This window comes from Triturus cristatus, chromosome 6 (assembly GCF_964204655.1).
Source record: "Triturus cristatus chromosome 6, aTriCri1.1, whole genome shotgun sequence".
NCBI classification, from domain to species: Eukaryota; Metazoa; Chordata; class Amphibia; order Caudata; family Salamandridae; genus Triturus; species Triturus cristatus.
The window spans coordinates 1,925,460,617-1,925,486,861 of NC_140589.1; the positions used below are offsets into that span (position 1 = coordinate 1,925,460,617).

Here is a 26,245-nt window from a genome sequence, read left to right on the forward strand (position 1 = left end):
GTGTTTGATCTTTCTTTTTTAACAAATGCCTGTACATATTTGTTGTGATATGCGTTCTTCATGTAATGACTTTCTTCACTTTGTGGACTTTGATATTACATTAGCTGTGCCTTTCTAATAACTGCTTTGTTGAATTCAGTGCAGTCATATCATTTCTATTGCATGTGATCTTTCTGATGTCATGCGAGGTTGCATTTTCAACAAATGCATTGTCACAGTAAGTGCATGGATGTGGTTTCTCCCCTGTGTGGACTTTCTGATGGTTTGTGCTGTGCCCATGTAATAAATGCCTTGTCACTTCTGTACATTCAAGCGGTTACTTCCAAGAATACTTTGTCACGTTTTGTACATTCATAGAAATTTTCCTCAGTGGGGACTTTTTGATGTTGTTTTAAGTCTCCCTTGCTGATAAATGCCATGCCTCATTCCGTGCAGTCTTCAGTGTGGACTTTTGATGTTGCGTTAGCCCTCCATTTCTTATGAATATATTGTCACTTTCATGAAATTTATATAGTTTCTCACCTGTGTAAACATCCTGATGTCATTGATTTTGGTTTTGTAATAAATCTTGTCACATTCTATACATTAAAATGATTGTTCCCTAGTGTCGATTTCTTGATGTTGCGTTAACTTATTCGTCCTGTTGACTTTATTACATTCTTAGCATACATAGGATTTCTCTCCATGTGGATTTTCTCATGTTGCTTTGGCTCTCCACTTGTTTTAAATGCTTTGGCATGTTCTGTACATTGATATGGTTTCTCTTCAGTGTGAACTTTCTGATGGGCAATTACATTTTGCTTTCTAAAAATACAATGTTACATTTAGTGCATTCATATGGCTTCTCTCTAGTGTGGAGTTTCAGATGTATTTTTTTACTTTGATTTGCAATAAAGGCCTTGTCACACTCTGTACATTGATATGGTTATCCCCCAGTGTGAATTATCTGATGTTGTTTTAGCTGTCCATTTGTTGCAAATGCTTTGTCACACTCTACATGGATATGGCTTCTCTCCAGTGTGGATTTTCTGATGTTTTTTAAGGTTTCCATTTGTTACAAAGTCTTTGTCACATTCTGTACAATGATATGGTTTCTCCCCAGTGTGGAATTTCTGATGTCGCTTCAGGTCTCCATTGGTTATAAATGCTTTGTCACATTCAGTACATTTATATGGTTTCTCCCCAGTGTGGACCTTCTGATGTTGCTTCAGCACTCCATTTGTTGTAAATGCCTTGTCACATTCTGTACATTTATGTGGTTTTTCTCTAGTGTGGACTTTCTGATGTTGCTTTAAATCTCCATTTCTTATAAATGCTTTGTCACATTCTGTACATTGATATGTTTTCTCCCCAGTGTGGATTTTCTGATGTTGTTTTAGTTTTCCATTTGCTATAAATGCTTTGTCACATTCAGTGCATTGATATGGCTTCTCCCCAGTGTGGATTTTCTGATGTTGTTTTAGGTGATCGTTTTTTATAAATGCTTTGTCACATTCAGTGCATTGATATGGCTTCTCTCCAGTATGGATTTTCTGATGTTGTTTCAGATCTCCATTTGTTAGAAATGCCTTGTCACATTCTGTACATTTATGTGGTTTTTCTCCTGTGTGAACCTGCTTATGTATTTTTAAACTTCTCTTTGCAATAAATGCCTTGTCACATTCTGTACATTTATGTGGTTTTTCTCCTGTGTGGATTTTCTGATGTCGCTTCAGTTCTCCATTGGTTATGAATGCTTTGTCACATTCAGTACATTCATACGGTTTCTCCCCAGTGTGGATTTTCTGATGTAGCTTCAGCTCTCCATTGGTTATAAATGCTTTGTCACATTCAGTACATTTATACGGTTTCTCCCCAGTGTGGATTTTCTGATGTTGCTTCAGCACTCCATTTGTTATAAATGCCTTGTCACATTCTGTACATTTATGTGGTTTTTCTCCTGTGTGAACCTGCTGATGTATTTTTAAACTTTGCTTTGCAAGAAATGCCTTGTCACATTCTGTACATTCATTTGGTTTCTCTCTAGTGTGGACTTTCCGATGTTGCTTTAGTTCTCCATTACTTAAAAATGCTTTGTCACATTCTGTACATTGATATGTTTTCTCCCCAGTGTGGATTTTCTGATGTCGTTTTAGGTTTCCATTTGTTATAAATGCTTTTTCACATTCAGTGCATTGATATGGCTTCTCCCCAGTGTGGAGTTTCTGATGTTGTTTTAGGTTTCCATTGATTATAAATGCTTTTTCACATTCAGTGCATTGATATGGCTTCTCCCCAGTGTGGATTTTCTGATGTTGTTTTAGGTGATAATTTTTTATAAATGCTTTGTCACATTCAGTGCATTGATATGGCTTCTCTCCAGTATGGATTTTCTGATGTTGTTTCAGATCTCCATTTGTTATAAATGCCTTGTCGCATTCTGTGCATTCATACAGTTTCACCCCAGTGTGGATTTGTTGATGTTGCTTTAGCTTTCCATTTGTTACAAATTTTTTGTCACACTCTGTACATTGATATGGCTTCTCCCCAGTGTGGATTTTCTGATGTTGTTTTAGGTTTCCATTTGTTATAAATGCTTTTTCACATTCAGTGCATTGATATGGCTTCTCCCCAGTGTGGATTTTCTGATGTTGCTTCAGTGCTCCTTTTCTTAAAAATGCTTTGTCACATTCTGTGCATTTATACAGTTTCTCTCCAGTGTGGATTCTCTGATGTTGCTTCAGCTCTCCATTTGTTTTAATTGCCTTGTCACATTCTGTACATCTATGTGGTTTTTCTCCTGTGTGAACCTGCTGATGTATTTTTAAACGTTGCTTTTTAATAAATGCTTTGTCACACTCTGTACATTCATACGGTTTCTCCCCAGAGTGGATTTTCCAATTTTGCTTTAGGTTCTCCTTACTTCGGAACACTTTATTACATTCTGTACATTCATTTGGTTTCTCTCTAATGTGGACTTTCTGATGTTGCTTTAAATTTCCATTTGTTATAAATGCTTTGTCGCATTGTGTACATTCATATGGTCGCTCACCAGCATGCATTTGTAGATGCTGCTCTAGATTCTTCTTCCTTCCAAACACTTTATTACATTCTATACATTTATATGGCTTGTCCTCTACGTGGACACTCTGATACTGCATTAGTTCTTTCATTTCAGAGAAAACTTTTCCACAGTCAGTCCCTCAATATGACTTTTCTCCAGTATGAAGTTGCAGATGTCGCATTTGCTCTTTCTCTGCCGAATAAATGTTTTGTGACATTCATACGGTTTCTCCCCTGTGTGTTCTTTCTGACACTATGTTATCTCTTCCTTCGTTATGAGCACCTCATAAGGCTTGCTTCGATATGTCAGTGTGGTTTATCTTCTATGTATATCATCTGATGCCTAAGACCCAAGTACAGACCTCATTGGGCAGTTTTGGTTTTCTGTTGTAAAAAACATATTTTGGCGAGGCACTAACCTTCAAGGAAGGAGATTTCGAGGTATTCTGTTTTTACATCACTTCCTACACGAGTGATGTTTAATGGCTTTATCATTTTCGTTTATCACTGCAGTTATTTCACCTGTTAGATTAAGAAAAAGAAACACTTAATAAGCTGAAATGCAGAGTCCATCACAAAAATCTATTGCCATTTAATTGTCCCTATTGATAAGTAAGGTGAAGAAATTCTAGATTACAATTTCAATGTAAAAATGCAATCATCAGGGTTAGGGTATACACCCCTCCCATGGTCCGTTTCTATTGAGGAGTATGGACTCAAGGAGTAACCAAGACATCAGAGAAGGTTGCTTTTTAAGTGAATGAGACCCTCTCCCCTATGACAAACTACAATGTTAAATTCATAGCGACAAGATGCCTCCTTAGTCCAGGGAATACTCCTATTATCACGCTACCTAACAAATATTACAAGATGGAGCCTTTTCCAGTAAATGGACCATGCAACACAGAGCATCACAATAACGGCGGGAAACATAAGCAATTGCTGCAAGGGAGTCCTTTATTCTATCAGAGAGCCTGAGCTAGGACCCGGACAGGAAATCTGAGCATCCTCCACATAGTGTAACTCCAGAGATCCGAGGCTCTGACCAGATCTACTCAAGGAACAGGAGGTTTACAACCATTTTAAACACACATTGGCAAAGTCAATAAGTCTCACCTTTTAGGGGTATAGGCTTTTCCAATGTGGAACAACATTAGAAAAAAAAGAAAAACAGAGGGGCTGTGATGTGGCTACTTTTGCATCATTCGGTAGGTTGGAAAAAATGTCTCCACATATGTGCACACCTACAGATTGACACATGCACAGTTTACCGTGTTCAGTCTTGTTTTTTTGCGATTTAGATACCGTATATAGGTTTCCCGATTTACGTCCTTATATAGGCACAATTCGCATTGCCCATATTTAGGCATAGAAATCCTACCCTTATTTAGGCATTATCCATGCTAACCAAATTCAGGCATGGCCACCTACATCCGTCTATCCACGTCACAACGAGTTCTTGGAAAACCAGACTCTCAAGCCTTTAGGACTTCCCCTTGCTTGGATTATTGATTTCTCCAAGAACTCATTTATTATGCATGAACATCTATTCCTTAGGGGTTCATTCATGATGTTCTTCTGCCCGACTTTTACGTCAATACTGGTATTCCTAAACACCTTCAAGGTATAAATATACTTTCACTTGCCATGGCAAACCATGGTTCGGCTGCATACTTGCACGACACGGCTCGCCACAGCAAGTTCGGAAGGAAGTCGAGTCCCCGCCTGACGCATTAACCAGACACTGTCATCCTCCTCGCAGAAAATCCAGCTCCAGTGTTTCTGACTCCCCTTGCGGGGTGTTAGAGATTGAGACCCAGAAAGAGATTCCAACCTCTCTCATTCTAAGGTATGGAGCGGACTAGAACCTGGAGGGACTTTTGGCAAATCTTGGCAACACCAATCCAAACAATAGCTAAACTAGACTATAGAAAAACAGCACCTACTTCTTACCTCGGCCTCGTACTACACTTAGGCTAGGTACACTGGGGTAGAACTAGCTAGAAGCACCAGATGAGCAATCACATTTTAGCCTATGTTATTTATGTACGTATTTTTATAAATATATGTCATAGCTACAAACCATGCTATTGCAGTATTATTTTATCTTACTGCTAACGCTGTACGTATTATACTCGTATTCTGTCTTACGATTGTAGCAGTTCATATCTCTTGCATGAGGAATAAGACTGTTCAATAAACCCTTTTTATTGAAACGCCCGTCTATCTATTTCTGTGTAAACTCTGTAGAAACGAAGCATGCACGATTGACGAGGTGAAAATGTTATCTATTGTTTCCACAATTCTAAGACTGTTCCGATTCTAAAGGAAACAAAGTTGTCATGTTTATGCGGCTGTCAGAAACTAATCCCTTCTTGTTTATTTGAGAAGTTTCTAGTGACCTCTGAGTTAGCTGGCACACACAAGTAATTAAGTTTAATGTACTCAATAGAGACATACTGACCTCAGTCCTATGTCAAAACTATAGTGTATATTATTCCAATGAGCAGAGCTTATCAGGGATATAGGAACTACACTACATGGCGCCCAACAGTTTGGTAAAGCATTAATTTAACGCTAGATACTGAAGTAACTCCGTCGTGCTTTTCTCAGAGACCCCTACTCATAGTACTCCATAAGACGTCTGGAGTGGGTAGGGATAATATCCGCCATAGCAGAGTAGGACGAAAATCCTATGTATTAGCTTTTTGGTTTGTTCAACGTTGAAGCATACAGTGTTCCAAAATATTGTCCACCTCATCTTTGTTCCCTTGAAACTTGCTCTGCAACTTTCATTAAACAACGAGGCAGTACCCGACAATGTCGCAGTAGCTTTTGATTATACAGGTTTTAATGAAACCGATGAAAATGCGATAATCATTCCTCCAATTTTAAGGAGAGCCATCACTCTAAAACTTATAAAACATGGCCTAACACCAAGAGGTGGTAGAGCAGTTTTTGTGATAGAGGCATATGAATCTCACCAGACAGAGGTATTCTACTCACGGATAGTATTCCCTGAATCACATCCAATAACTAAAACGTTTCACTTCTACAAAGAAGATGATCCACCTGAGGAATATATTCCTTTCGAGGATATTGAAATTCCACTCACATACCAGGAGCATGATCTCTCGTTTAAAGGCGCCCTAAAACATTCAAATCACATTACCAGGCTAGGTCCACTAGGTAGACCAGGAGCAACATGGCCGATTTTAGCTGGTTATCACCTGACATTGAAGAAATGACAGATCCAGATTACTTGCTCAACGCCAAGTTAATCAAAATTTATAGACAATTGGTTCAATATGTCATGTGGACTTTCACAGTCCAACCAATAATAGCTATTCCAAGACAAACGTCTCACCAGGGGAATGCGCTAAAAATCACTCCACAGACTTTACACGCAGTCCTGGGTAAAATGCCCACAAAACGTGAACAAATTCCATTCTGGATAGCTCAAAAAATTACTCAAATTGAAGCACTATTTCCTAATACTAGCCCTTATGAGAAACACAGAATTCTAACAATCTGTTTACCAATGGGGATCACACCACATCTGGAAGACCTTATCACTTGGGGCACAGTCTTTGCTGCTATCTATATTAAAACATATGGTGTTCAGTCTATGGCGGAAATACCTGATGTCCTGAAACAAATTCAAAACGAATACGGGGCAGAGCCTGCTCTGAATTTAGGTATGAAGTTACTTAAACATTTCAACCAGGTCTCAACAATAATATTATCTAATATTAAAGGAGAAGTAGCATCAGTGGCGATCTGCCAGAAATTAAGGAAATTTGATGTAACAGAAAAACCACAAGAGTTATCCAGAATCATTGAAAAATCCTATGAAGAATTAGGCAGAGACAGTTTGGGTGGTAAACCAGTTAAACCACAACTGCATGGAGGTCCTGAGAAGGACTTTATTAAACCCAATCCTACCTCTTCAAAAAAGAAATGGGAAAATAACAAACAACATTCAAAAGAGAAACATTCTCAATCCCGAGGTAGGTCTTCTCAAAAGGAGCCCTCTGAATGGAGGTACAACCTCAGGAATAGGGATAATTTGAGAAAACCTGACAGATATCAAGATACTGATACACGTTCCTCTCGTACCTTTCAGATATCGTCACAGAAATCCGAAAGAAGAGGACGGTCAGATCAAAAAGAAGAACGTATGAAGTCCAAAGACGACCAACACGTTTGGAAAAACAAACCAAAACCTCAACTCTCCAAGAAGAAGGTAGCAGGTCTGAAGATCAGACATGCCGAGGATTCTGAGAACACAACTCAAGAACAGAGAATGGGCTCAGACAATGCTGGACAGTGCAGCAAAAGTAACAATAGCTCGCCAGAACCTGAAGGAACTTCTGGAGACAGTAGACCTGAATGAAGACATTCAAGTTGAGACTGTAGACACCAGGGTTAGTTCTCCACATAGGTTATATGAAATAACACTCCAGATGTAGGGGGACATACCAAGAAAAGTGAAAGCACTCTTTTGGGAGCATCTTTCAAAGGGTTATGATATACTTCTAGCAGAACGAGACTGGCTACCAGAATTTGTCAGGGAGTGCCCACATGGCGAAGACATCATTATGCCAGCCTTCTCCAACCATGTTCCGGTACATTTAAAATATACTTATGCCAGGAAATGGGCAGTTGCCCAAGCCCCAACATTATACCAAAATTATGTAGGATGGGATGAGGACTCACCTCACCATAAGATCCAGTTAAAAAATCAACCAACTGCATAAAGGCAGTATCCAATTAAGCAAGAAGCTAAAAAGCAGGTCAGGGAGATCTTAGATCAACTTGAATACCAAGGGGTGATTGAAACATGCGCCTCATCAATGAACAATCCTTTGTTTCCTGTTTCCAAACCAGACAATACATATCGTCTAGTTTTGGATTACAGACACCTAAACGCTTGTTGTAAAACATTAGCAGTGCAAAATGGACATAGTACAGCATTAATAAATAACATAGAGCGTAAAAAATATAAAACCACTTTAGATATTTCTAACGTTTTCTTTTGTCAAAACATAGCACCTGAAAGTAGGTATTTGACAGCTTTCTCAATAATGGGGACGCAGCCTCACTTCTGTTGTCACCCGCAAGGATTCAAGAATAGTCCAGGGTTATTCTCAGCAAGGGTAACAGAGTTACTACAAATTTATGAGGACGAGGCATTGTCATATGTCGATGATATCTATCTGACAGACGATGACCTGAACAGGCACTTGAACAGGGTGAACACCATTATACTGGGCTTCGCCTCTGAGGGTTATAAATTCAATTTATAATAATCAAGAATTGCCCATCTCAACGTCCTTTTTCTAGGATATGAACTATCAAGTAAAGGCAAAAGCCTGGCAGCCAACTTTTTAGAAAAGTGTGCCCTGCTCCAACCTCCATAAATGATGAAAAACTTTGTTGATTCTAGGTTTCCTGAATTTTGGAAGAACATACATTCTAAACTACGCAGAAATGGTTAAACCTCTCTACAAATTAATTAAACCTGATTTTAAAATCACACATTGGACACAGGAACACACAGATATCCTGCGTTCACTTCAAGCTGACATGTTAGCAACAAAACTCCATTATACTGGGCTTCGCCTCTGAAGGGTACAAATTCAATTTAAAAAAAAATCAAGAATTGCCCATCACAACGTCCTTTTTCTAGGATATGAGTTATCAAGTGAAGGCAAGAACCTGGCAGCCAACTTTTTAGAAAAGTGTGCGCTGCTCCAACCGCCAAAAACACTGAAAACTTACAGTCAATTCTAGGTTTCCTGAATTTCGGAAGAACTTACATTCTAAATTACGCAGAAAGGGTTAAACCTCTCTACGAATTAATCAAACCTGATTTTAAAACAGTAAATTGGACACAAAAACACACAGAAATTTTGCGTTCACTCCAAACAGACATGTTAGCAACAAAACATTTGCAAACACGCGTAAACGTATGCAACTTAGTGATCCGAATCATTCCGGGTCAATGCGGATTCACCTACTTAACTTTTAATGAAGGTGAAAAAGTACCAATTGCATACAAATCACATTTGTACACGCAAGCAGAAATAAAATTTAAAATCAACAGAAAAAATTCTGACAGCCGTTCAAACCGCTGTAGCAAAAGAAAAAGCCCTAGCACAGGGGAAACACATTATGGTGATAACTCCTGTACCAGCCCTGTACCAGCCTTAGAGGCAGTTACAAAAGCTAGCATTCCGAATGCAAAGGCTTTACATCCGAGATGGATACAATGGGTTAATTCTCTTGCTGCAACTGATGTTGAATATGTTTTTGATCCTTATTTGAAAACACAAGCATTCCTGCAATACGAACACGAATGTCCTCTGCCTACTGAGATTCTCCCTCTTGACCAGTACAAATTTATAATTTATACTGACGGATCTGCACAACCCGCTACGGGGGGTTGCAAGATTATAGTGCAGTATGAGCAATCGTTAAAGGTTGTATGCGCAATGGCAAAATTAGACCAATGGTCACAAAAATGCAATCTCTAGGAGATTGTACAGCTCAGCGAGCTGAACTACAAGCATTCAAAACGGCACTTGAAAATACGGATCGCGAATTCCCCACACTCATAGTGTGCGATTCTTTTTACTGTGTTCAATCATATAATGAATATTTACAGAATTGGCTTCAAAATGGTTTGAAAGATGCAAAAGGTGGCACAATCGAGCATAAAACGCTTTGGGAACAAGTAGTTCTGTTGCGAGACGGACTACAAAACACTCACGTGATACACAAGACGAGTCATCAACGTGATGGCGTTCACGTTGAAGGGAATTCATTGGCTGATGAAACCGCGAAGGGGGCTGTGCAAACAGGTTCCGTAGATGCAATCACTCGTTCAAAAACAAAACTAGACAGTGAAATAATACTGGCTGTCAATGCGTTAAGCAAAGGCAGCGGTGAAGCATTACCTAAAAGGTTTCCACTCAAATACTCATATACAATTGATGCGAACAATGTTCCGTTTGTTCGAATCCCTGGGGTGGGGGATAGGGTAATACTAAACATGGAACTTAGATTAGGACTAATCCTAGCAGCACATGAAGGGATCGCCTCTGCTCATGCAGGTGTTTCCGCCACAGTATCGTTATTAAAACAGAGATACTGGTGGCCAGCCTTTAGGAAACAGACCAGAAACTATGTTTTGGACTGTGAAATATGCCAGAAGATGAAAGTCTCAACTGGGAAACGTCCTGCGCAGACGCCCCTGTTAATCTCAGATAAACCATTAGCGTGTGTTTACCTGGACCACTAGGGTCCCTTACAAAGGGATGGTAACTAGAAATATATCATGGCCGCAGTGGATTCGCGTTCAAGGTTCCTTTGGATGTGGCCTCAGTGCTCGGCTGATGCTCGAACTGTTATAAAAGATTTGTGAGTCTTTATCGGCACACACGCAATTGGCACACTACACTCTGACCAGGTTTCTGTGTTTAGCTCTCGAGCTTACAAAGAAGCCATGGCCAGTTTGGGCGTAGCATTGCGGTACTCTTTTCCATTCCATCCTGAGGGAAATTCTGTTGTGGAAAGAAAAAACCGGGACATAAAGAAGTCTATAACAGCTAGGGTATTAGGCTTGGGTGATGGGTGGGTCAAACATCTTTATGGGGTCCAACGCTCATTAAACAATTTGCCAAGAAGTTCTCTAGGGGGTGTCACTCCATACGAGGTCCTATTTGGGACAAGAATGTTGATACCGGACCTGACATGAAAGGCACAGCGGTGGAAAATAAAAAGTTTGATATCAAAGATCGTTTGGCTGTTTTACAGGACTTAAATGAACTAAGATCGAAACAAAGAAACGTGTTCCTGAAGTCAACCACCACTGGGGAAAACAACTGTCCCAGCAAGGCCTGTCTGGAGCCCAAAGCTTGGTGATCTAGTCAGAGAAAAGATCGCGGACAGGAAGGAATTTGGGCCTTCTTACAGACAACCAGTACCTGTCCTAGCAATCCATGGATCAAGAAGAGTACTTTTGCCGCCCCTTGCTGGTAAAAAGGAGAAAAGATTTGTGTCCATTGACCTGATCAAACCACAGTATGTGGCCGATACTAAGCAGTAGGCCAAGTGGACTCTGACAATGTAGCAGACGCACTCCTCTAGCTACAATCCAAGAGGTTCAAACTGAGAGACTCATCACCTTTGAAGATTCTACAGTGAGAAAAGAAGGGCTAAGTAGCAAAGCTATGGAACTTGTCACTCTTGAGACCCAAATAACAGTTTGTCCTGATACACCTGTCTACAGTGAAGTAACAAGTGATCAAGTGGTTCCAGCGATTGCAGCATTTATAGTGCCATCCACTAGAGTGGCAATGAAACGTGGCTTCACACCCGGACTGCAGCATTTATAGTGCCATCCATTAGAGTGGCAACGAAACGTGGCTTCACGCCTGGACTGCAGCATTTATAGTGCTATCCATTATAGTGGCAACGAAACGTCGCTTCAGGCCAGGACTGCAGCATTTATAGTGCCATCAACTAGAGTGACAATGAAATGTGGCTTCGGGCCCGAACTGCAGCATTTATAGTACCATCCACTAGAGTGACAACAAAATGTTTCTTTTTCAGTAAATTTCTGGGGTTCTTTACAAATATTTCTGAGGTTTGTGGACTCTAGTCAAGCATTTGCAAACTCTTGCATGCTCCTGGTTGCTTGTCGAGCCTTTCATGGGGTTTACAAATGTGCAAGAGGGCCAAAAAAGGACCATGACCGCTTGCTGCACGTTTGCAAACCTCGGGAGTCGTGCTGAAGCATGTTATTCCTGCAGTCGGGTCTGCAAATTCCACAACAAAATATACCTTTTAAAAAGCTTGTTATTTGAAGGTTAACCCTTTGGACCCCCAACATGGTCTGGGGGTCAGGGTTTACTTACCCTCCGCTATTTTGCCATTTCTGTTTTTTTCAGGATGTGGGCAGCGATTGACTGATTCCAATAATGACAGGCACAACATTCTTCTCATGCAGCAGTTAGTCAATCAGCTTCACAGACGATTTCCAGAACCAGATAAGGACAGCACAAACTTTAGCTCCAATATCCAATCAGATTGAGTTATTCTTTCAAACTGCAGACAAAGTGGAGACAGGGTCAAGCGGGGAAAAACTTGCCTGCAAACTGGTTCTACCATGGGCAGGTAGCCCTCTGGCAGCCACACCTCTAGGGCTGGCTACCAACGTCCTAATAGCTGAGGAAGGGTTGCACCATCTTGAAAGGGGCAAGAATGTGACACTCTGGGGTAGCCAGGTGGCACACATCACAGGAGCTTCATCATTAGATAGGAGGGCACCCAGTAGCCCTTTGGCTAGTGACCGTGTGGTACCCTCAGGGAACTTTCCTGGGATAAATATGGCACCCGAGGCACTCTGACCCAAAGATCACACTAGAATTGGAGAGAGGACCGAAGGACTGCCCAGCTGCCCTTGGACCTGAAAAGCTGTGCCTGCAGATCCTGGCTTGAAAAAGTTGTTTGCCCCAGTCCACCCATGGACAGGGAGCACCCAAAAAGACAGCCCTATCTAGCACCACAACCGGAACATTCTTGGAGCATCTTTTGGCTGCTTTCTGCGTAATCAGGATCACTACATTGATGTCGATGGTGTTGTCCTGCTAAGTTTGGATTTTGCTTCAAAAATGTTCTGATTGCCAGGTAACTGTCCAAAGCTTTGTTACAGTTGTCTGTTTCAGCCCACACTTTTAATTTCCTTGTAGGAATATCTATGCCATTTTAGGAGGTGCCCGGCTCCTGCTAAAGTGGGTGCCATATTGTAGAATGTTTGTACCTTTTTATCTTGTTTTTACCAATTTGCCTTCTCACATTTATTTTAATTTGTTTTTATTTACCAGTATCTTTTCTCCCACATAGCTAGACTTTTGAATTATCGGGATTGGGGCACGGCACTCCGTTTGGCTAGAGAAAAAGGCAGTCTGAACTATCAGGGAATGAAAGTGGAACTATTTCCTGATTTCACTGTAGCTGTGCAACAAGCGCGCTGAGAATTTCAATCTGTTAAAAAAAAGTTGCAATCCCTACACATCCCATCTGCGATGCTATACCCAGCCCGCCTGAGGATTTAACATGATAGGAAAGCGCGCATCTTCCAGACGCCCAAAGATACACTTCAATATATCATATGGATCAAACGACAAGAGTCGACGAGAGAGAGGGGTGCAGACTCCGACTCTGAGGGATGGTCACGTGAGACTCACACTGTTGGTTGAACTCGGTTGGTGTATCGCTCACAGATTACAGTTATCTCTTATGTATTATTTCTCTTGCTATTCTCAGTACATTATGCAGTTATTACTCTATATCAGGTCTTAATTGCACTTTCCAATATCTTATGATTGTCCTATGTAAACTGCATGATGCTCAAGCTCTTAATACTTTACGATGCCTGTTATATAACATTAGTATGTATACAATATTATGCACTAGGGCTCGTTAATTGTCACTGTGCCCATGGCTGGTTAGCCTGTTTCTTTATGTCTCGACCCACCCTGTTTCAACCGGGGGCTAACGGCTACTAGCAACCCACTGGATGGGAATTCGCCACAAAGTTCTTCCTTATGTTAGGGCGCCTCTTGGTGCCTTTGCTATGTTGATTTCTGTTTTTTCCTCTTTTGTATTCTCTGATTCTGGCATGCAACTGCTTATTTGTTTTATTGTTAAGGCGGGATGTCACAGCAAGTTTCCATGGCTGAAGTGGGTGGAGAGGGATGTTGGGGAGATATGTTTAATTGAAGTAGCATTGGTCACATCACATTGGCCGAGCTCGGCTTGCACAACACTCATTTATAGGCAGCAACACAGTCAGGAATATCACCATCTTTAGATATGACAGAACCAAACGTTTCGACGATTTCGTGGTTAAGCTGGAATGTTAGATGGCTTAACAACCCGAAAAATGTGCGACAAGTGCTCTCATACTTGGATCACCATCATATCCAGATAGCTCTTTTACAAGAGACTCACCTTACCAAGCGGGCGATTTCAACCATAGCCACCAGGTGGGCGGGAGTGCGATTGGCTGCATATTACTCTTCCTATGCGCGGGGAGTGATGATTCTCATTAAGAAAGGGGTCCCCTTTGTACCAATACACGTAGAGGAGGAGGATGGGGGTAGATATATAATAGTACAAGGAACACTATATGGTTCGAAGATGGTTATTGTGAACTTATAGGGGCCAAATGTTGACGAGCCTGCATTTTATGATTCGTTATGGGGTAAGCTTTATAACCTGCCTCCCTCAACTCTTATATGCGGGGGAGATTTTAACGTTGTTCTAGACTGCAATGGATAGGTTATCTAGAGCTGACCCCTCTGTCAAGAAGGCTGCTGCGTCAGTTCACGACGGACTACTTACACTGGGGCTTACGGATATTTGGCAACTGCGACACCCAAGCTCTCGAGAAAGTACATGTCATGCAAGCGTGGTCCCGCATAGACTACTGGCTAGTCACACAAGATGTCAATACATGGACAGTACAGATTAGGCATCTACCTCGGACGCTATCAGATCACTCCCCTGTATTTCTCAGCATGACATTAGCATCTTGTATCCCCTCCCAATTTCAATGGCGACGGCAGTCGTTCTCCTTACTAGACCAGGTATTTTGCGAAGGGATTCGTGAAGCTATCTCTGACTATTTCTCACATAACACCGGGTCTGTTCAGACTGTGGAGACGCTTTGGGAAGCTTTTAAAGTGACCATTCGGGGGGCCTGTATCAGTCTCCCAGCCGGGGTTCTGAAATCGTTACGCGGCACTATGGCTGCGCTAGAACGAGAGTTGTGTGACCTCAAGCGTAGGTATGATGTCACAGAAGAACCCGCCACACTGGCACTCATTAAAACTAAAATCACAGAATATAATGATGCAGCTGATCAGGAGATACGACACATGTCACGGCGGAGCAAAGCTTGGTACTATGGTGAATGTGGCAGGCCAGGTAGAGCACTGGCCAGCCGCATAATGGAGTCTCGAAACAAGGCCTGTCTAGTTAAAGCAATCATTGCAGATGATGCAACGCATTATGACACACCCAATATACTTAAAACATTTGCAAATTAATATGCTACGATGTATGCCAATCAACAAGCTGCAGATGAGGGAGAACTCACACAATATCTTGATGATATAGCGTTGGTATGGCTCTCACATGGGCAACAAGAGTTTATAATGCATCATATTACTCTAGACGAAATACGGGAGGCCATCATTGCGCTGCCTAATGGGAAATCGGCTGGTACCGATAGGTTACCAGCAGAATTTTATAAGGAATATATAGATATACTAGCTCCTTTTCTCCTCCAGTTATATGTGGAAGCATACGAGACTCAGTGTCTGCCACCGACCTTGCGAGAGAGAGAGGGCTTGTGGTCACATTGTTAAAACCTGAGAAACCTCCGGACAGGTGTGATTCTTATCGACCCTTATCATTAATAAATACAGATGTAAAGATTCTAGCGGAGGTATAGCCAACTAGGTTGAAGCTACTCCTTCCAGTTATGGTACTTCCCGATCAATCTGTGTTTGTCCCAACTCGCTGTACGTCCCATAATTTGCGAACACTCTTTGCTGTAAAAGCATGTTCTTGAGCCCACCCTGCCGGCGGCTGCAGTGCTCCTTGACGCTGCAAAAGCGTTTGATTCTATCTCATGGACATATATGTTTGCAATTTTGCACCGTATGGGCGTGCCATTTATTTTTACCAACTGGATTAAGTTGCTTTACACAAATCCCATTGCGCGTGTGAAGGTTAATGATCAGTTGTCGGAGGAATTTTGTATACAGCGTGGCACACGGCAAGGGTGTCCATTATCGCCCTTGCTATTTGCACTTATACGTGAAACGCTATCCTGTATCCTGAGGCAGGGCTATGCTCAGGCTGCATTACGATTTCTCCAACGCCCTCTGGCTGTCTCTATGTATGCCGACGACATGGTGTTGTATGTTTGTGACCCCACTACACATCTGGAGCAACTCATTAGGGAATATATCCGGTTTAAATGGTTCTCAGCACTGGGAATTAATTGGTCTAAATCGGTCATCTTTCCTCTCATGGACAGCACGCAACAAATCGATCTGGATTATCCCCTGGCGTGGTGTTCTGACACTGTGAAATACTTGGGAATATGGCTCCATAGAGATCCGCAGGTTGTCATACAATACAATTATGGTACAGCTATCACGCGCCTTAAAGGACAAGTAAATTGTTGGATTAAGTTGCATAGCGCTAATGAAGATGGTAATTCTTCTGCGCTTTCTGTATTTATTTTGAAATATCCCTGTCCATTTAACACAACACTTTTTTAATACGCTCCGCTCTCTCTTAGTTACGCTGGCATGGGGAGGCAAAAAACCTCGGCATAACTGGGAAACACTTACGCTTCCTTATGACCGGGGGGTTCACAGCGCCCAATTTTCATCTATACTATCTTTGTGCGCAGGCGCATTATGCGTACTACTGGCAGCAGGACCTGGCTTACATTCCCCATGTAGCGGTGGAGGCAGGCGCTGTACACCCGATACCGCTTAAAGCCATGATAGTAAATAAACACACAATATTTGAGAAAGGGGAGTTCGACACTGTGCAAACTACAGCCAAAGCCTGGCAAGAGCTAGGAAAATGAGCACAGAAACTGCCACTATATGTGCCCAGTATGCAGCTACTATACCATACAGAACTCTCTGTTACTGGCGAACCCGGTACATTAAAGACCCTTAAAGACACGGCTATGACAAAAATGGAGGATGTGTTTCCTGGTGGTCAATTTATAAAATCAGCGACTATGGTTGCCGGTGGCAACATCACTGCCATGCAGCTATTTGTCTACACTAGGCTGTGTTCCGCTATGCGTGCGCTCTATCCGCAATTTCCTACAGAACCGCCTGCACTTGAGGCCCTACAGCTTTTATATACTACCACGTCATGAGCCAGGCTGGTTACGAGACTTTATCATGCATCGCAGAGGGAGGAGGTCGCAATAGATATGACTGCACTAACCAAATGGAATGCCATTTTGCCATACCCAATCTCAGAAGACGAGTGGTTCGGATGTTGCCGCCTGACTGGGCAGTTGACTGCAAATGGTAACCTAAGATTGGTGCACTTTAAATATTTTCATCAATTATATTACACACCGGCTCAGCTATATAAATATGGGCTGCAAGACGCTGACAATTGTAGGCGCTTTGTGGAATCTGGTGCTGATTTTTATCATTTAGCTTGGGAATGCCCAAAGGTGAATTCATATTGGGGGTCTGTCACACATATCATACACTTGATGGTGCGGATGCCCATAGCCTGTACTCCCCAACTATGCCTACTGGGCTTGGTCACTATTATGGCATCTCCTAGGAGGTTTGTGGCTATAGCATTGATAATGGCTAAACGCAGAGTCTCTATGGGTTGGGGGGGCAGACCTGCGTCTACCACCAAACTATGGTTGCAAGACCTGACTTACTGTCGGGATCGGTTCACATGTTATGCGGAGGAGCTGCCTACGTCATCGAAACCACGTGATATCTGGGGTCCCCTCACTGCTTATCTGTTGACTGTACCTACTGTCGGATGTCCTGTATTGCCCTGTACTGTCATGAAATGCACTTTTAATCACTGTCATGATTGTGCATGCCTGTAAAGCCGAGTTATGTATTGTTTAGTCATGCCAAATAAGTTGTACATTGTGTCTATGCCATACCAATGCTATGAAATGTATACATTTCCTTGGTTTTTACTTTTGAAAAATCACAAATAAAATGTAAAAAAAATAAATAAATAAAGTTGCTCACAGCGCGTGCTCGGCCACAGCGCGCGCACCTCTCAAACACATCGGGCTTGGGATGAAATTCAATCTGACTATTTTAATCAGCTTTATTCCAATCTCAACCCAACTGTACTGGGGATTTCGATCAATTAACTTTTACCCACTCCAATTGGTTGAGCCTCGCACTTTTGACTCTGGCCCGTGTTGAAGTAGCTGCACATCTAAGAAGTAGACCTTTGGCGCCATGGTTTTCAGACAAACTTAGGAACCAGAAACAAAGTTGCAGGAGACAGGAACGGAAGTTGAGAAAAGACTATAATGACTTAGAGAAATACAAATATAAACAATGCATAGCAGAATACAAGATCCTGTCAGAAGAAGAAAAATCCCAATATTATACCCAGAAAATTGAATCAAGCAAAGAATTCATTGAAGGAACTGTTTCAGACCGTCAACAAGCTCGTCAATGTTTCTTGTAAAAAGGTAACAGGAAGTAGCCAATCCTTTTGCAAAACGGAAGCTATCTTTTTCCAAATGACTTAGAGAAATACAAATATAAACAATGCATAGCAGAATACAAGATCGTGTCAGAAGAAGAAAAATCCCAATATTATACCCAGAAAATTGAATCAAGCAAAGAATTCATTGAAGGAACTGTTTCAGACCGTCAACAAGCTCGTCAATGTTTCTTGTAAAAAGGTAACAGGAAGTAGCCAATCCTTTTGCAAAACGGAAGCTATCTTTTTCCAAAACAAAGTTGAACGGATTTACAATAGATTCTCCTTTAACATCAAATCTGAGTCAAAGGAAAGTAGTTCGGTTTCCCCATCTACAGAGAACAACGCGCTCACTGAATATGCCTCTGTCAAGAAGGAACAAGTAAAAGAGCTAATGAATTCTTCCAAATCCGGCTCCCCGCTTGATCCATGTCCCCCATCCGTTGTTCAACCTGCTCCTGACATTATTGCAAATCATCTCTTGAAAATCTTCCATACAAGGTTTAAAAGAGGGACGGAATGCTGACAATGCAAAGATTCTCCCCCAGTCAAAAGATCTGGGTTAAATCCATCGTTCTTTTGCCCACTTTGCCACCCCAGTTTGGACCCAGCCATATGCAAATCAGACTTGACCCTGTGCCCCATGAGAACAGTCCAGACCGAAATGCTGGGCCAGGTCCTCCCTGGACCGGAAACAAGCATCTTAGGACCGGTTTCAGGGTATGTCACTCTTCTTCAACCAGGTTAGCTTGAATTCAGTGGCACAGTGAGCAAGGGACCCACATCTGGGCATACCCATCCCACTTAGGGCAAAAAGTGATACAGCAAACAAATGAGGGACGGAATGCTGACAATGTAGACATTCTCCCCCAGTCAAAAGGTCCTAGGGATGCTTGTTTCCGGTCCAGGGAGGACCTGGCTTGGAAGTTCGGGCTGGACTGTTCCCATAAGGCACAGGGTCAAGACTGATTTGCATGTGGCCAGGTCTAAACTGGGGTGGCATGGTGAGCAAAAGAATGATGGATTTAACCCAGATCTCTTGACTGGGGGTGAATGTTTTGATTTGTTCTGCATTCCGTCCATCAATTGTGTGTCTTTTGCTTTCTCGCCCTAAGTGCGCCAGGTATGCCCAGACGTGAGTCTTGGGCTCACTGTGCCACTGGAATCATGCTATCCTGGTTGAAGAGGGGTGAAACCCCGAAACCGGTCCGAGGATGCTTGTTTCCAGTCCAGGGAGGACCAGGCCTGGCAGTTCGGGCTGGACTGTTCCCATTGGGCACAGGGTCAAGACTGATTTGCATATGGCCAGGTCTAAACTGGGGTGGCATGGCGAGCAAAAGAATGATGGATTTAACCCAGATCTCTTGATTGGGGGTGAATATTTTGATTTGTTCTGCATTCCGTCCATCAATTGTATGTCTTTTGCTTATTTAAAAAGCAGTCACAGACATGGTAGTCTACTGACCCCAGCAGGTCACCATCCCAATGAGTGCCAACGATTCTCGTAAATTGCAACCTGCCTCATGAATATTAATGAGGCAGTGTCTGAGGCACTGTTGTACATCAGGTTTTGTGACTCACAAGTTGCGAGTTGCTAAAATTGCAATTTCGGAGTTGCAAAAGCTGAAGTTCATACATATGGCCCATAGTTCCTTTGCTAAACATTAGTGCTCGCAGCCACAGCTACCCCCGGCTGGGCTTGAGGTTAAGAGAACGCGTCTGACTGGACCCAAGACGGTATTCGTGAGTGTACTGCACAATAAGGCCCCCCGCCATATCTAACAGTACACCCAAATCCTCACAGTGTTCCTTTCACTTTCAGCCACATTGTCCTGCTCAGGCTTAAAGTCCTGCATTTGAGAAAAGAATAGTTTTTTAAAGTGATTCATTGCACCCTGATGTTTTGAATAATGAAACAGAAGGGCTGTGAATGTTGGCTTGTTCACTACAGCTGTTCTGTTGCAGTGATTCCGGGGTTGCTCAGAACACCTCGGGGTGTAGTGCGTTGGCAACATCGGGCACGACCCCCACTGTAAGAGCTGATGCCCCAGCAGTGACTGACACCTGATGGCTCTGTCACCCACTGATGCCCGGAACCCTTCACATGTTCAAGGTTTGCTTCTCTCAGTGCCTGTGCTGATAATAGTGGAAGTAGCCTCACGTCATGTGGTTGTGGGTGAACTGCCCATGTACCTAATATTGTATATTTTTGTTCGGGAAAAGCAAATTCAGCAATATGATTTCAGCCAGACTCCCCCATGCACATGTTCAGCAGGTGCATATACCAACCAAGCTACCTTACTGGCTTTAGAACAAGTGACCTGCATGTTATCCACAGACCACCCCAGCAGGCACTGGACTGTCTGACCTCTCTCAGTGGGACTGGACTGTGTAACCTGATGTTATCCACAGTCCACCCCAGCAGGCACTGGACTTCCTGACCTCTCTCAGTGGGACTGGACTTTGTAACCTGATGTTATCCACAGACCACCCCAGCAGGCACTGGACTTCTGACCTCTCAGTGGGACTGGACTGTGTAACCTGATGTTATCCACAGACCACCCCAGCAAGCACTGGACTTCCTGACCTCTCTCAGTGGGACTGGATGGTGTAACCTGATGTTATCCACTGTCCACCCCAGCAGGCACTGGACTTCCTGACCTCTCAGGAGGACTGGACTGTGTAACCTGATGTTATCCACTGTCCACCCCAGCAGGCACTGGACTTCTGACCTTTCAGTGGGACTGGACTGTGTAACCTGCAGGTGACAGTTTATGGCAAGTGCTCTACTCACCTCTTTATTGACAGCTTCTCGAGCTCTTTCTGTCCAACTCACAGACCTCAATACTGGGAGAGGTCTGAAGGGCTCTACTCACCTCTTTATTGACAGCTTCTCGAGCTCTTTCTGTCCAACTCACAGACCTCAATACTGGGAGAGGTCTGAAGGGCTCTACTGACCTCTTTATTGACAGCTTCTCGAGCTCTTTCTGTCCAACTCACAGACCTCAATACAGGGAGAGGTTTTAAGGGCTCTACTCACCTCTTTATTGACAGCTTCTCGAGCTCTTTCAGTACAAACTCACAGACCTCAATACTGGGAGAGGTCTGGAGGGCTCTACTCACCTCTTTATTGACAGCTTCTCGAGCTCTTTCAGTACAACTCACAGACCTCAATACAGGGATAGGTCTGGAGGGCTCTACTCACCTCTTTATTGACAGCTTCTCGAGCTCTTTCTGTCCAACTCACAGACCTCAATACTGGGAGTGGTCTGAAGGGCTCTACTCACCTCTTTATTGACAGCTTCTCAAGCTCTTTCTGTCCAACTCACAGACCTCAATACAGGGATAGGTCTGAAGGGCTCTACTCATCTCTTTATTGACAGCTTCTTGAGCTCTTTCAGTACAACTCACAGACCTCAATACTGGGAGAGGTTTGAAGGGCCTCTACTCACCTCTTTATTGACAGCTTCTCCAGCTCTTTCTAAACAACTCACAGACCTCAATACTTGGAGAGGTCTGAAGGGCTCTACTCACCTCTTTATTGACAGCTTCTCGAGCTCTTTCTGTCCAACTCACAGACCTCAATACTAGGAGAGGTCTGAAGGGCTCTACTCACCTCTTTATTGACAGCTTCTCGAGCTCTTTCAGTACAACTCACAGACCTCAATACAGGGATAGGTCTGGAGGGCTCTACTCACCTCTTTATTGACAGCGTCTCGAGCTCTTTCTCTACAACTCACAGACCTCAATACAGGGAGAGGTTTGAAGGGCTCTACTCACCTCTTTATTGACAGCTTCTCGAGCTCTTTCTGTCCAACTCACAGACCTCAATACTAGGAGAGGTTTGAAGGGCTCTACTCACCTCTTTATTGACAGCTTCTCGAGCTCTTTCTGTACAACTCACAGACCTCAATACTGGGAGAGGTTTGAAGGGCTCTACTCACCTCTTTATTGGCAGCTTCTCAAGCTCTTTCTGTACAACTCACAGACCTCAATACTGGGAGAGGTCTGAAGGGCTCTACTCACCTCTTTATTGGCAGCTTCTCGAGCTCTTTCTGTCCAACTCACAGACCTCAATACTTGGAGAGGTCTGAAGGGCTCTACTCACCTCTTTATTGACAGCTTCTCCAACTCTTTCTGCACAGCTCACAGACCTCAATACTGGGAGAGGTCTGAAGGGCTCTACTCACCTCTTTATTGACAGCTTCTCGAGCTCTTTCTGTCCAACTCACAGACCTCAATACTGGGAGAGGTTTGAAGGGCTCTACTCACCTCTTTATTGACAGCTTCTCTAGCTCTTTCTTTTCAACTCACAGACCTCAAGATAGGGAGAGTTTTGAAGGGCTCTACTCACCTCTCTATTGACAGCTTCTCAAGCTCTTTCAGTACAACTCACAGACCTCAATACTGGGAGAGGTCTGAAGGGCTCTACTCACCTCTTTATTGACAGCTTCTCGAGCTCTTTCTGTCCAAGTCACAGACCTCAATACTGGGAGAGGTCTGAAGGGCTCTACTCACCTCTTTATTGACAGCTTCTCGAGCTCTTTCAGTACAACTCACAGACCTCAATACTGGGAGAGGTCTGAAGGGCTCTACTCACCTCTTTATTGACAGCTGCTCGAGGTCTTTCTGTCCAACTCACAGACCGCAATCCTGGGAGAAGTTTGAAGGGCTCTACTCACCTCTTTATTGACAGCTTCTCGAGCTCTTTCAGTACAACTCACAGACCTCAATACTGGGAGAGGTTTGAAGGGCTCTACTCAACTCTTTATTGACAGCTGCTCGAGGTCTTTCTGTCAAAGTCACAGACCTCAATACTGGGAGAGGTCTGAAGGGCTCTACTCACCTCTTTATTGACAACTTCTCTGGCTCTTTCAGTACAACTCACAGACCTCAATACTGGGAGAGGTCTGAAGGGCTCTACTCACCTCTTTATTGACAGCTTCTCGAGCTCTTTCTGCACAACTCACAGACCTCAATACTGGGAGAGGACTGAAGGGCTCTACTCACCTCTTTATTGACAGCTTCTCGAGCTCTTTCTGTCCAACTCACAGACCGCAATACTGGGAGAGGTTTGAAGGGCTCTACTCACCTCTTTATTGACAGCTTCTCGAGCTCTTTCTGTCCAACTCACAGACCTCAATACTAGGAGAGGTCTGAAGGGCTCTACTCACCTCTTTATTGACAGCTTCTCGAGCTCTTTCAGTACAACTCACAGACCTCAATACTGGGAGAGGTCTGAAGGGCTCTACTCACCTCTTTATTGACAGCTTCTCGAGCTCTTTCTGTCCAACTCACAGACCTCAATACTGGGAGAGGTCTGAAGGGCTCTACTCACCTCTTTATTGACAGCTTCTCGAGCTCTTTCTGTCCAACTCACAGACCTCAATACAGGGAGAGGTTTTAAGGGCTCTACTCACCTCTTTATTGACAGCTTCTCGAGCTCTTTCTGTCCAACTCACAGACCTCAATACAGGGAGAGGTTTTAAGGGCTCTACTCACCTCTTTATTGACAGCTTCTTGAGCCCTTTCTCTACAACTCACAGACCTCAATACTGAGAGAGGTCTGAAGGGCTCTACTCACCTCTTTATTGACAGCTTCTCTGGCTCTTTCTGCACAGCTCACAGACCTCAATCCTGGGAGAGGTTTGAAGGATTCAAGAGTGATTCTACCTTTCCACTATAGTCCACCCTGACACTTGCATGGCCCCCACAACTCACCCTCAGCTCCACCTCCTTCTCTTTCTCCCATTCGTGTGTGTTTGGTGCTGCAAATGCAATATAAACATGCAAAGGAAACACTGAAATACAGTGCTGTGCGTCTTCTTACAGACGCTGCAATTTAAACTAAGTTATGAAAGCAGAACAAACACATCACAGTCATAAAAATAAATAAACACCGACAAATGGATTCCACCCCCATACCCACCCTTCCACCTCGATGCCTGGATTCCACCCCCCATACCCACCCTTCCACCTCGATGCCTGGATTCCACCCCCCATGCCCACCCTTCCACCTCGATGCCTGGATTCCACCCCCATACCCTCCCTTCCACCTCGATGCCTGGATTCCACCCCCATACCCTCCCTTCCACCTCGATGCCTGGATTCCACCCCCATGCCCACCCTTCCACCTCGATACCTCGATTCCACCCCCCCATACCCTCCCTTCCACCTCGATGCCTGGATTCCACCCCCCCATACCCTCCCTTCCACCTCGATGCCTGGATTCCACCCCCATACCCTCCCTTCCACCTCGATGCCTGGATTCCACCCCCCATACCCACCCTTCCACCTCGATGCCTGGATTCCACCCCCATACCCACCCTTCCACCTCGATGCCTGGATTCCACCCCCATACCCTCCCTTCCGCCTCGATGCCTGGATTCCACCCCCCATACCCACCCTTCCACCTCGATGCCTGGATTCCATCCCCCATACCCACCCTTCCACCTCGATGCCTGGATTCCACCCCCCATACCCACCCTTCCACCTCGATGCCTGGATTCCACCCCCCATACCCACCCTTCCACCTCAATACCTGGATTCCATCCAGAGGGAACCATTACACTTACACCACATTTACTCACTGGACGAGAGCACATGCATGGACCCCCACCCACAATACCCCTGTCATGTGAACCCACAGCCGCAGACAATCTAACGCTTGAGCACAAAAATAACACATACTTGTTAAAAAGTGTGTTAACTAACATCACATTACATCAAATCCGCTTCAAGATGACATCACACCCCATACTTTGTCATGACAGCTTCTAATATCCACTTCACAAGGATGAGAGGCTGAGACAGCCCTACTGGGGTCGAAGGTTGATCACCAGTGGCTTCTTTTAGGTGCAATGGTTATTGCACCTGATAAAAATAGGGACCAACGTGTATGCAGAGAAGAAAGATAAAGATGGAACATACAAAGGGGAGGTGGAGGGAACAGAGTGAAAGAGGAGGGGCGTGGGAGAGAGGGATGCAGAGGGGAGAGAGGGAGAGATGGGGCAGAGGGAGAGAGGGATGCAGAGGGGAGAGAGGGAGGCACTGGGGGAGAGGAAGAGAGGGAGGCAGAGGGGAGAGAGGGAGGCAGAGGGGAGAGAAGGAGGCAGAGAGAGAGAGAGGGGGGCAGAGGGGAGAGAAGGAGGCAGAGGAGAGAGGGGAGACAGAGGGGAGAGAGGGAGACAGGGAGGAGAGAGGGGGCGGCAGAGGTGAGCGGGAGGCAGAGGAGAAAGAAGAAGGCAGAGAGAGAGGGAGGAGGCAGAGGGGAGAGAGGGAGACAGGGAGGAGAGAGGGATGCAGAGGAGAGAGAGGGAGGCAGAGGGGAGAGAGGGGGGGCAGAGGGGAGAGAAGAAGGCAGAGGAGAGAGGGGAGACAGAGAGGAGAGAGGGGGCGGCAGAGGTGAGCGGGAGGAAGAGGAGAAAGAAGAAGGCAGAAGAGAGAGGGATAGAGGGAAGGGATGAGGTAGAGGGATTGGACCGGCAGCAGCACCGGAACAACCTTTGCATTTGGAGCCATACAGCCCAGTTTCAATGGTCACAGGCCTGAGACCCTCTGGGAGCGCCCCTTTTTATTACACTAAGTACATTACACAAAAAAGGGCAGAAAACCCCCTCAATCTAAGATCCCCGGCTCCAGCCTTCCCACACAGACAACTCACCTGCAGCAGATCACACGGCGCGCTCACTTCCCAGAGCACTTTGTTTGGGTTGAAAATAGCTCGCCTGTCGGAGTCTGACATCCAGGGCTTAAGCAGTCGCCCCCACCCCGTCATTAGCAGTGACGTCAGAAGTGCTTCATCCAGAGGGGGTGGACAGACTGGGGAGTCCCAGGACACCCTCCAAGCACCCCCACACGAAGCGATGGTGAGAGGTTTCAGGAC

At 44.2% G+C, this 26,245-nt stretch overlaps 1 protein-coding gene across 1 annotated transcript; it reads right to left on the bottom strand.

Moving 5' to 3' along the window:
- On the bottom strand, positions 1-26,245 carry LOC146822498 (uncharacterized). Its single transcript, XM_085613607.1, has 2 exons — positions 26,024-26,245; positions 1-3,564 (listed from the first exon to the last, which is right to left on the bottom strand). The coding sequence occupies exon 2, from the start codon at positions 3,150-3,152 to the stop codon at positions 987-989; it is 2,166 nt and encodes a 721-aa protein (XP_085469733.1). The 5' UTR covers positions 3,153-3,564; positions 26,024-26,245; the 3' UTR covers positions 1-986.